At 44.9% G+C, this 12326-nt stretch overlaps 1 protein-coding gene across 34 annotated transcripts in view; it reads right to left on the reverse strand.

The window, feature by feature from the left end:
* NFRKB (nuclear factor related to kappaB binding protein) overlaps positions 1 to 12045 on the reverse strand; it is a 31898-nt gene extending 19853 nt beyond the window's left edge. For 2 of the 34 annotated variants that reach the window (XM_063783538.1, XM_063783532.1), the window contains exons 1-10: positions 11935 to 12033; positions 10795 to 10874; positions 10536 to 10699; positions 9728 to 9816; positions 9146 to 9301; positions 5006 to 5207; positions 2748 to 2875; positions 1860 to 2034; positions 1170 to 1307; positions 494 to 567 (exon numbers count right to left, since the gene is read on the reverse strand). In XM_063783538.1, the coding sequence (XP_063639608.1) occupies positions 494 to 567; positions 1170 to 1307; positions 1860 to 2034; positions 2748 to 2875; positions 5006 to 5207; positions 9146 to 9301; positions 9728 to 9775 (921 nt within the window). In that variant the 5' untranslated portion in view covers positions 9776 to 9816; positions 10536 to 10699; positions 10795 to 10874; positions 11935 to 12033. Of the gene's footprint in view, positions 1 to 493; positions 568 to 1169; positions 1308 to 1859; positions 2035 to 2747; positions 2876 to 5005; positions 5208 to 9145; positions 9320 to 9492; positions 9584 to 9721; positions 9817 to 10344; positions 10700 to 10794; positions 10875 to 11934 lie in introns of those variants that run through there. The other 32 variants (XM_063783541.1, XM_054662843.2, XM_063783537.1 and 29 more) reach the window with 27 other exon arrangements.
* Between the last annotated feature and the right edge of the window lie 281 nt (positions 12046 to 12326).

The raw sequence follows: 12326 nt of genomic DNA on the forward strand, positions 1-12326 counted from the left end.
TGATGTGGGGTTCTTCCCATCTCACCTCCTAGTCTTAGAAGAACTGTCTTTTCTTCCCAAAAAGGTATCATCTTTTCTCCACTGAACTCTCTGGCTTGGTGCTAGCTACCTCAACTTGGTAGCATGGAATAATGGAAACAGTAAAAAGTGGGACAAAGCCAGGGCCCAACTCCTGGCTCTGCTGCTTCCTGGCTATAGGACCAAGGACAAGCTCCCTAACCTCTTGAGCACTGCTGAGGTGGAGACGACGATTCCTATACTCGACAGTGTCACTGTAACGATTAAGGCAGACACTACATTCAGCAGGCCCTGCAAAGTCAAAGCCACCGTGCCTCACATCGTTGATGCTAGCTAGCCTCGCCAGCTGCTCCTGTGCCCACAGTGGTAGGGAGGACATACAGACGAGGCAGTGATGCCCCGTGTCTTCCTCAGGACAGCCAATCCTGAGACATCAGGCTGAAAACCACACAGCCGCACGCCCTTCCCATCTTACTGGCTGATGTTTCCGCTTCTCGTGGTGCTTCTTTAACATTATCTTCAGGTCACTGTCCCCCAGTTCTACTTTATCTGAGAAAACAAACCAAACCATATTCACTACCATGATTCTCCAATTTACATCTTTCTGGTCACTTGTCAAAAGTAAGATATTTCTGAGTTTCCCTTCTGACACCTGTGAACTACAAGTACCAAAGATCTTTAAAGTCACAGGATCGACACTTCCACTTTTCCATACGTTGGTAATAAATGACTTCTGTGACTCAGCTGGTCCTAAAACACACTTAAAGTTCTTAACAATCTTTGCTTCCTGTTCCAAACAAAAACTCTTCTCCAAACTCACAGACACTCTGGAGAATGGCTTGGCTCTGGTTATTCCTTTGTCCGCTTACCGAACTGCCCCTTCGTACTACTGTTTCAAGATTTTGCTTTCTTTAGCCCAAAATATCAGCTTCTGAGAAAAAATTTTAAAACAAAAGAAAAAAGGCAGGCCTATCTCCAGATGTAAAAAAAAGTAAAATGGTACAAAAACTTCGCCAAACAAATCACCTAGTTCTAGGGAGTTTTGTTTTCCTGGTAGGTAGGAATCTGCCCCCACCCACCTCCCTCTAAAGGAGTTTTCAGGTCTCCACCGCAATGTTCCAGAATGGTGACAGCGGCAGCTCGGTTCTCACCTGCGGTTTTCATATCCGTGGTTGAAAGTGTGGGCACCACCCGCAGGGGCACCGCAGGACTAGGAGAACGTGCTGGAGAGCTCGGAAGCCATGAGCTGAGATCTTCAAAAGAAAATTGTTCTTGTAAATCCAACGTGGCTGTGGACTCCAATAGGGGAGATTGGGTAAGTGGCCATTTGGGTTCAACAAGGCTAAGCCAACAACATGGAGGCCAGGGTTCCACAATCCTTTCTGACCCTACCCCAGAGGAGCTGGAGCACACTTAGGTCATCTAACGGCTCTTCCAGGAAGAGAGACTTCAACAGAGTGCTGGGGTTGCATTGCAGCAGGCCAACAGCCACTACTACTCTCCTGTAAGGGGAAAACAGTTCTCTCAAGTGGCAAATGGGACCAGTCAGGCCCACTGTGGAGAACCCCGTCGTGCAGGGAGTCGTCTGGCGGGCTCTCATCTAAGCTCAAATGCCACATGGCCCCAAGGGTGAAAAAGGCCATGGAGTCACTCCCCATCTGATGGCAATGTCTCAGCAACCCAAAGACCAAGGCCTTCTGAGTCCCGCTATGCACCCCAGACCAGACAACTCAAGAGGGTTTCTTTGCTGGGGAGATAAATGGCTACCACTGGCTCCAACCGGACAAGTGGCCGGTATCAATCCAATACCCCAGCTACCCCAAGTGCCCGAGGACACTCACCCTCCTCATCAGATGACAGGGCTGTGTCACCACACTCCTCTTTCACTTCCCTTAAGACCTTCAAGTAGCGCTGCTGGGTCCGCCACTCCCGCTCCTCAGGTGTGCGGGATGGTGAAGGGCGTTTCTGCCGGAAGGGAAGGGCGGGGACACTCCGCCGGGCCATCTCCAGCAGATCCTAGGTAGAGATCAGGTGGGGGTACACGTCATCATCCAAGACCTGTTCTGGAACAATGAACACTCTACAAGTCTACATTTTCTTCTCTTCAGTGTTAAGCCCAACTCCCTCCCTCCAGATCACAAAGAAAGATGCACATATATATTAATATATCCGAATAAAAAGAATCTATATTGATTACATGAAAAATCCCAAATCTGACTGTTGAAGTGCTCTACTAGGAATGAATACTTTTTTATACTAGACATTCAAGTATTTCTATACCAAAGCTTAAAGGATGACTTAAAATCCAAACAACTTTGCCTTTAAGAATTTCCAGGCTGGTCCAGACCCAGGGGCCATTGGGCCTGTTATGCTACCATCCATCACAGCATTCAGAGGCCCATGCACACTTTCATATCCATTCCAAGGAATCCTCGTTTCCCTTAATAACCCAGGATAGATCCAAAATCCATCTGTTTATCTTGGTAAACACTGAAGCTACTATAATTTCATCAATTTTAAGAAGCACATTTTATGTTTTAACATCTCTGAAATCAGGACACATTTGAAGTTTATCATAAGAAAGGATGGCATAGCTTAACTGTGTCACAGATTAATTGGTAGCATTTTTTTCTCAGTGGCAATTTTTGTGTTTTGCACCTGAATTGCTTCTTGAAGTCATGATACCTGTGACTGCCCACATTTTATATCCAGTTCCCAGCACTACTTACACTCCGGGAAGCAAGAATTTGCTTCAGCAGCCGATGGAAATACTGCTGCTGGGAGTTGAGGTAGCGCTTGTACTGTGACTTGAAGCATAACTGCCGGTACTTGACCACCTCCGGGTTAAAGTGTCCGTCTTAAAAAAATAAAGGTATATATATTTACATCAGTCAACAAATATACATCATCAGTCAATAAATATATTGAATGAGTGCTTAACATGGTAAACTCTGTACCACAAAACTTAAGGGAAAAGTGAACATTTAAGAGAATCAGGAAGGAGAACCAAAAGTAAAAGCATGCTGAGAAGCAATGACAGCTCATTTAAGGCTGATGACCATCACAGCCACAGTAATGCAACTGTCTTCAGCAGCACTAGAACTGACACATGGCATGGGTCAGAGTGGAATATGCAGGAAGTCCTGCCTTGACATTCCTCATCTGTATCCTTACCAGACGACCATACTGTTTCGGGGGAAACATGCCAGCACAAGAGACAGTGCTACCTTTATGGAAGGTCCCTTACAGAGCCCCTCTAAAGCCAAGTGGGTCCCCAACTTCTGCTCTATCAGAGGAGACAGTGCACCCTCAGCTGTAGTGAAACAGATCTCTGCCAACCATAGAGGGGAATTCCTTTTTACACTAGTAACCCACCAAAGAAGGGAATGTTCATTTTACACCCTTAATATAACGAGATTTCAGGTGAAAAGGCTACTCTCTCTGGTCATTAGCAGCTGTCAAGTTGTCAAGTTTAACAGAATTCCAGATGTGCTGCCCATTCAGGGCCTTGTGCCAGAACAAAGTCACCCTGGAAGGGAAGGGGAAGAGGCTTCCTTGGCTCCTCTCCATGGTCCAGAAAGCAAACTGTAACTTAAAGAGTGGCCCAAAGCATTTTGCAACCCCCAATATAGTAACTGATGCAGCTGAGAATCACCCATGGAAGCAGAAACCACTGGGTAAGACAAAGGCTTTTGGAAAATGAGACTATCACATGATCCATGATCCCAAAGTATCATCCCACACTGCTTCTTAATGATAAAGGAATAAAGTATCCTTACAAGCAAGAGGTATGGCAGACACCCCTTAACCAAGTGAGCAAATGTGGCTTTACCAAAATGGAAAACCTGACACCATGTGCCTCCTGAGGTGATACAATGGGAAAGACGACATTTCCTATATCATATTCCTGCCGAAAGCCTTTAACCCAATCTAACCATGAGAAAACAAAATGACAAATTCCCAGGAAGCAGGACATTTTATAATTCAAGTGTCCTGGCTCTTCGTGTACTGAAAGACAAAAACAAAAGGGGCAAAGCGCCCTACCTAGATTCAAAAAGCTAAAGAGACGTAAGGCCCAAGCACAATGCATGAACCCTGAACAGATCCTGGATTTACACAGCTACTCTAAAGGACATTGCAGGAACAATTAAGAAAATTTGAACATGAAGTCCGGGCGCGGTGGCTCACGCCTGTGATCCCAGCAATTTGGGAGGCCGAGGCGGGCAGATCACGAGGTCAGGAGATCGAGACCATCCTGGTTAACACAGTGAAACCCTGTCTCTACTAAAAACACAAAAAATCAGCCAGGCGTGGTGGCGGGCGCCTGTAGTCCCAGCTACTAGGGAGGCTGAGGCAGGAGAATGGCGTGAACGCGGGAGGCAGAGTTTGCAGTGAGCTGAGATCGCGCCACTGCACTCCAGCCTGGGCGACACAGCGAGACTCTGTCCCAAAGAAAAGAAAAGAAAATTTGAACATGAAATAGCCTATGATATTATCTGCTCAATGTAAAATTCCTTGAGTGTGGTAACAGGGCGGTGATGATATGGGAAAGTGTCTTGTTAAGAGACATGGACATGCTGAAGTGCTTGGCAGTGAAGTGTCATATTTTCTGCAGCAAAAAGTGTGTGTACCTAAACACACACACACACGAACCTTGATACATGCAATAAAGCAAATGGCAAGCTCTTTTTAAAATTTTTTAAAGACCAGACATGAAGGGCACCTCTAGTATGCTGGAAATGTTTTATTTTTTTATGTAGATGCTGGTTACAAGCTGAATTCATATTATGTATTTTCTATATAAGTCAATACATTTTTATTTTGTAAAACACAGCCTAGATAGCAAAGTGTTACACAAAACCGCTCTTTGCTGCCTGCGTATCTGTACATGAAGATAAAAAGAAGAAAAGGAAGAAAGGAATACCCACATAAGTGAACGTGTGCCCATCCACCACCCCCCTCAAAGAAAGAATACTGAGCTGCAAACCTCGGAAAAGCTTCTGGGCAATGTGCAGAGGGTTTCCAAAGCGGAAGTTCTCCCCACTGAACAAGGCTAAGATGAGTTCATTCTGCTGCTCAGCACTGTCTTCAGGAAACTGAGGCAGAAACTGCTGGAGGTGTTCACGTTGAGAATCACTTAACACTTCCTGCCATGTTGAGAGGCTGACAACATCAAAGAAGATCTCAGGCTAGGAGAAATAGGAAAAGTAAACAAAAGTAAAATAAATTTTTAAGTTTTTTGTATGTATGTGTATACAAAACATTACATAATATACATAAGATTTACCAATTTAACCATTTTTAAGTGTAGACTTCAGTGGCCTTAAGTGCATTCACATTTGCTATGCAACTATCACTACTAATTTTTTACATTTTTTTTTTTTCTTTTTGAGACCGAATTTTGCTCGTTGCCCAGGCTGGAGTGCAATAGCACGATCTCTGCTCACTGCAACCTCTGCCTCCCAGACTCAAGCGATTCTCCTACCTCAGCCTCCCGAGTAGCTGGGATTACAGGTGCGCACCACCACGCCTGCCTATTTTTTGTATTTTTAGTAGAGATAGGGTTTCACCATGTTGACCAGGCTGGTCTCAAACTCCTGACCTGAGGTGATCTGCCTGCTTCGGCCTCCCAAAGTGCTGGGATTACAGGCATGAGCCACCGTGCCTGGCCTACAATTTTTTAAAATAAACTAAAATTCCAATGATCTTGAGATTAAAGACTACATATGAGCCACAGTCTTGTATCCAACAGTAAATAATTATCCAGAGGAAAATCATTTTAGTAGAGAATCCCACTTGGAAGCCGCCTCTGCCAACGAGGGTATGGGGGTGGACAGCTGAATTCCGCCTCAACTGAGTGGCAGGAAAAGGTTAACATAGAAGGAATGAACTTGAGGGACTGAAGTCACCAGCTAAGAGTGAGAAGAAACAGGATGGGGTTCATTTTCAACTCCCAAGTTATATACTGGATACCTTCCACGAGCAAAATACTAACTTGGCCTGGCATATATATGGTCTGAGGTGGGGAACAATTAAACATGCAGTTACAATGTAGTTAAAGAAGTGCTGATGTGTATAGAAGCAAACATCCCACATTTACAATGTCGGAGAATGCTCACCAAAAAAACGGTTAAGACAGGAGAGGGATGAGGAAAGAGAAAAAAAGACGGTGGGGGAGAAGGTTAGAAATCCACAGAGCAACACCAGAAAAACAAAAAAAGAATTAACACAAAAGAAAGGATAGCAGTTACCTGCGGGGGAATGGAGAGGGATAAGACAGGGTACGTGGTGGTGGGCTTCAGTGGTCTTGGTAGTGTCCCTACCCTAACTGAAGGCTACATGCATGTTTTATTATTGTCTTACTTGTGTGTGTGTGTGTGTGTGTGTGTGTGTGCGTGTGTGCGCATTTTATATACTCTTCTGTGTGATACTTTTTGGGTTTTTTTGGGGTTTTTTTTGGTTTTTTAGAGTTCAGGCAATATTTGGCTAGATCAAGGACAGGGAGGGAGGTGGAGGCAGCAGACAGCAGAAAGATGCAAGGGACGGCAAGCATTTTAGGTAGTTGTGACTTTTATCCCTAAGGACAATGGAGACCCACTAAAGGGTTTCAGCAGGAAACAACCCAGAAATCCAACCACCCGCTCCAGGCATCTTTGCATGAACGTATCAAAAACACCTCAGTCCCAATGCCCAGGATCTTCCCCTGCAAGCCTATTTTTGCCTACATTTTATTCCTAGCATCTAACTCAGTGTCTGGCATAAAGGCGCCTAATAGAACAAGTGTTTGCTGACTACATGAGTAACATAAAGGGACTGCCCTGAAAGAGTATGCCAAGAAAACATGGATGGGAAGTATATACACCAACTGCAGTACAGTTGTTACTGTAGCTGGGAGGGAGGATCAGAGAACAGCACACTGGTGGCTTTCATTTTATCCATAATGTTTGACATACGACCAAAGAAGAATGTGAAACAAACAAACTAAATTATCTCTTAAAACTGGGTGATGCATAGATGACTGTTTGCTATACCATGCTCCACACCTATATGTTCAAAATATGGCAAAACAAAAGAAATATATAATTAAATGAATGTTTTCACGTACATAGTGGCTTGCAAATAATAAGCACTTAATAAACGGTAGCCACCTTAATGATGACAATGACGCATCTTGCCTGTGAAAGTGGACAAAAACAAGCTGGCATCCCATCCCAGGGCACGTACCATTATTGAGTAGAGGGTTACCTTATGGATACAGAAAATACGTGTAGGTTTTGTTTAACGTTCCACAACATGGTAACCATTTTAAACACATATATAATTCTGCTTTTAAAATATACCTTTTAAAAATGTTTATTTATTTTCTATTAGTAAGTGGTCTTATTGACATAACTGAACATAACAATGTATAACATTTATTCATCTCCCACTGAAAGACTTCCCAGTGGAACTGTTTTTGGTAGAAAATAGATCCAGGCATTAAGCATTTCCAGTGATGTTCTACGGTTGAAAAGGTAGTGGTGACCAGAACCAGAGGCCTTGTCCGTGCTTGCAGTGGGACTCAATATTATCCTGCTGGGCAAAAGAAACAGCTAGGAGATGCAATCGTGCCATGACTGAAAAAAGCCAGGAGCACAAAAGATGCCAGCTAGCCCACTGGTTGAAAATCAGAGCAAACGACACTACCTCTCCCATGCACCAATACGCTCTGAATCTAAAATAAGCCCTGGCAGCAAACTAAGAATGACAGTCTATTTCCTATGGTTTATTAACTTTGGGCCCTGCAGATAAAGACCGCCAGAAAAACAGCCATAGTTTAACTGGTCTGGACATTTACTCATCTGAACATAAATAACGATCAGCTCATTCAGATTCCTGGGTCCCTACTCAGTTGTTGGGATGAGGGGAAGCCATGGGGCAATCTAGGCCAAACAGAAAAGGAGTGAACTGGGGTGAACGACCCCAGGCTGTGATGGATTCCCTGAGTCACCAGGACTTAAGGCCCTACACAGAAATTCCACCGCCAGCCTTAGCACCATTAGCACCACTGCAGTGGCCTCCATGGTACTCCACTGCCAATCAATCCGTAACCACAGTGTACACCCTCTTAGTGACTGCATTTTTAGACCACACATCAAATTATTAATGTAAACCAAACTACTACATTTAGTGATAAACATGTACTTCATAAATTTCAGGGAATGAAAGTGTCTCAAACAGTTGAAAAGAACCAAACAAATAAAGGAGCCTACCTTTAAGTTTAAACCAAAAACATTTAAAAGAAATACTGCAACTATTAACTAACAGATTTACTAACACAGTAAGACACTGGGTCAGGGAGAGATTAACTGCCAAATATTTCACAGTGAAGATTAAGTACTCATAACAATCTTCTGGTTTTAGTAGAAAAGATACCCACTGATGTATTTCTTCATATTTGTTTTTCCATAATTTCTTTCTATTTTTTTTCTATTTTTAATTATTATTTCAATAGTATTGGGGGAACAGGTGGTGTCTGGTTACATGGGTGAGTTCTTTAGTGGTTATTTCTGAGATTTTGGTGCGCCTATCACCCAAGCAGTGTACACTGCACCCAATGTGCAGTCTTTTACCCCTCACCCCACTCCCATCCTTCCCCCCAAGTCCCCAGAGTCCATTATCATTCTTATGCCTTTGTGTCCTCAAAGCTTAGCTGCCACTTATGAGAATGATGTTTGGTTTTCCATTCTCAAGTTACTTCACTTAGAATAATGACCTCCAATTCCATCCAGTTTGCTGCAAATGCCATTATTTCATTCCTTTTTATGGCTGAGTAGTATTCCATGGTTAAAATACACAACCTTTTTTAACAGATGAAAATTATCTTGTTAAAAATAGGGCTTAAATCATGTTATCAAGTTATTTTGGCATGTTACTAAACATGCAGAACGTAGCTTGTTTTCTTCCTTAATCGGATATTAAATAGACTCTAAACTTAAAAAAAAGATAAGAGATCAGGCTGCCTGCAACGTAGACAATGAACAAAAGGGAGCACAAAAGACTGGAAATGTAGAGTGGAAAAGGTTTCCCATAGCTGTTACAAGGAAGCTGACAGAGAGAAAAAGGTCACAACCGTGTTACTACTCACATCCTCCAGAAGGTCCTCGGGCAGACTAACTCTGGTGCCTCCCAGGAGGCAATCCTCCATGATGCGCGTGCCATGGCCATCTCCACACGGACCAAGTTCCAGAGGATCTGTCAGCATGTGGTCTAAGGAATCCATTGTTTCTTCTCCACAGGTACTCTGGACAAAGACATGCATCTTGAGACAGAAAGGCAGAAATTCCAGGGATCTAGTTGATGCTAACACTCCTCCAGGAAAACATTCAACCTCCAGCCAGTTCTTACACCTTATCCTTGCACCCTAATTACAGCTAAACAGCTCTCCTCCCTCCCTTTCACCACAGCATTCCCACTGGAATTTTCAAGTCTTACCTGGAAGGGCTCTTTTCTCAGAATGCTCCTACAGTAACTCCTAAATTCATAAATTTCATATGCCTTCATTTTACAGATGAGTAAAATGAGACTGAGAATAAATGATAAACAGATCACAATCTGTAATTTACACTTCCCAGACCAATAATCAGTCTCCCACAATGTAATTTCTGTAACAACTGTTTTTTAGCAATTAATTCTTTGTTGTTGGCTGGGTGCAGTAACTCACACCTACAATCTCAGTACTTTGGGAGGTCCAGGCGGGCAGTCCCCTTGAATCCATGAGTTTGAGACCAGCCTAGCGAACATGGCAAAACCCCTTCTCTACAAAAAAAAAAAAAAAAAAAAAAATCAGCCAGGCGTGGTGGCGCACGCCTGTAGTCCCAGCTACTCAGGAGGCTGAGGTGGGAGGATCGCTTGAACACGAGATGCAGAGGGTACAATAAGCCGTGATCACGCTACTGCACTCCAGCCTGGGCAACAGAGACCCTGTCACAAAAAAAAAAGAAAAGAAAAGAAAAAGAGAAAGAATATTCTTTGTTGTTCTTTCACAAAAGAAAATTTGCTGAAAATCAACATACACTAGTAAAATGCAAATGCTAACAGTCACTTTATGAGGGCCTATTAAAAGCCAGGCCTTTCACATATCTCATTTAATTCCTACAACTGTGCAAAGTAAGGTCATGGGTTATTACATCGGAATTAAAACTGAAAATCAGAGTAGGTCAGTAACTTGCCCAACCCCAGAGGCAGTACTGAAACTCAGGTCTACCTGCCTGCAAACCCATGTGCTTAATGCTACACACAATACCTCTTGTATAACCTCGCAACATTTAAATAATAAAAACGAACCTTACTGATATGACTTTATTAGTCCATATAAATTCCTGAGGTTCCACACACCTGACCATAACCACCAGTAAAGTCAATGGCCCATCTGCCTTTAGTTGGTCCATCTGATCCGTATAATCAGTAAATTAATGCTACTTTTCTCCTTCGTGTAATAACAGAACACTGCTGATCACCTTCAGAAAACTACATACCACAACATTTTCAGACTGATGGCTGGGATTAGGGGTCAAGTTGATAGCACAGGACTGCACAATGCTAACAGGACCACAGGGAGCTTAAACTCAATCACTCTAGTAACATTTACTAAATCCATCCTTTCCAGCTCCCATTCCTACGAAGTGGGCTAAAAAGCATACTAAAATGAAAAGAAAAAAGGATATTAACAGTCAAAACACCAGAATGCCAGCCAAGGTCTGCCACCAATTCCCAGTAACATTCCACACATCTTACCACGCCAGGTGTCAATTTCCTTATTTGAGGAAGGGAAGCTGGACCAGGTCCTCCCTCCCGTTATTTCCAATTCTGGAATCCTGCAATGAATAATCTCTAGATGAGTGACAGTGTGAATTACGTAATACAGGTACTTTTCTTTTCCAAAATTCTCCAATGATAAAGAACAGTTCTAGAATAACTACATGTAAAATGAAGCATGTTCCACTAAGTTATTTCAAGCTCCCTTGAAGAGATTTCAGATCCATGTAAAGATATAGCAGAAACTTAAGTGTTGAGTCAAGTCACGTGGGTGGTCCCCAAGCAACTGTGCCCCCTCATCACCCTTCAGCACATGGTGAAATGACATCCTCATCATGCCTATGCCTAAATAAGTGAAGCGGGTGAGACAGCACATAGCACGTGAGTTTAACAAAACTTCAAAATAGCACAAAAAAAAATTGCAGAAGCAACCTGATGCTCAGAATAAAACCTTCTTAACAGAACTGGCATAGAACAGACTATCAACTGCAAAGTCAGTGTCCTACCTGCCTCTTAGGAGGTCTCTATTTATACAACTTGCTCACAAGTTTCTTCAGTGACGGTGCGTGTCTAGCTAAATTTAATCTAGTCCAGTGACAACCTTTGCACCGCCACTATTCTGAACAGAATCTCAAAATACCAAAACCAGGCAGCTGCCAGGGAGTTGGACCCCGGAAGCCAAGGATTTCCAGATCTTCGGGCGTTCTCAACCTCTTCACTAGACCCCGAAGGCCTCTCGGCCTCTCATCACTGGCTTTCAGCACCTGGTCTAACTTTCCCCGCTGGACCCTCCCCAACGCAAAAGCTAACCCCTCGGGTCCTTCCAGAGCAACCGCCGGCTCCAAAGCCCTCAACTCTGCAGCAAATTCCCCTCCGGTGCCAGCCCGGCTGGCCCAAGGCCCGGGTCCAATCCTCAGAACCGCACGGCTCGGCCCCGCCCCTCCCCCACGCCGTGCCTAACCCTAACCCCCAGCCTCACGCGTCGCACCGCTCCCCACGCCCCGCTCCCGCTCCCCACGCCCACACGGGCAGCGACCTCGCGGACCCAGCCGCCCGCTCCCGCTCCCTCCACTCCCACGAGACACTTCAACCCTTTCGCCGCCCCTTGCCCGCCCTCACCTGAACCGCGGGCGCCGGCCCCCTAACCCGCAGCCCCTCTCCGGCCGCGGGCTCCCGGACGCGCTCGCTCCCGCAAGGAGTCTGGGTGCGCGCACGCTCTGGGCCTGAGCGGCGGAAGGGGCGGGGCAGCGCGGGGCGGGGCCTGGAGGGTGCCGGGGCGGGGCCACAGCGGGCGGGTCCTGGAGCGGCTCGGGAGAGCGGAGGGTCGGCGAGGGTGCCTGCGCGCGGCTGGGCCTGGGAATGCAGGTTCCAGCCCGCTTGCGCGTCTCACCTGATTTAGGAGCTTCCAGAGGCCCCAGACAGTGCCTGTCTTTGCCTGACCGCGAATCAAAGTTCCATAGCCCATGAGCGAAGGCACGTCTATTAGCTGACGTTTGCAGAGAGCATACCCT

This window comes from Pan troglodytes, chromosome 9 (genome assembly GCF_028858775.2).
Source record: "Pan troglodytes isolate AG18354 chromosome 9, NHGRI_mPanTro3-v2.0_pri, whole genome shotgun sequence".
Taxonomy (NCBI): Eukaryota; Metazoa; Chordata; class Mammalia; order Primates; family Hominidae; genus Pan; species Pan troglodytes.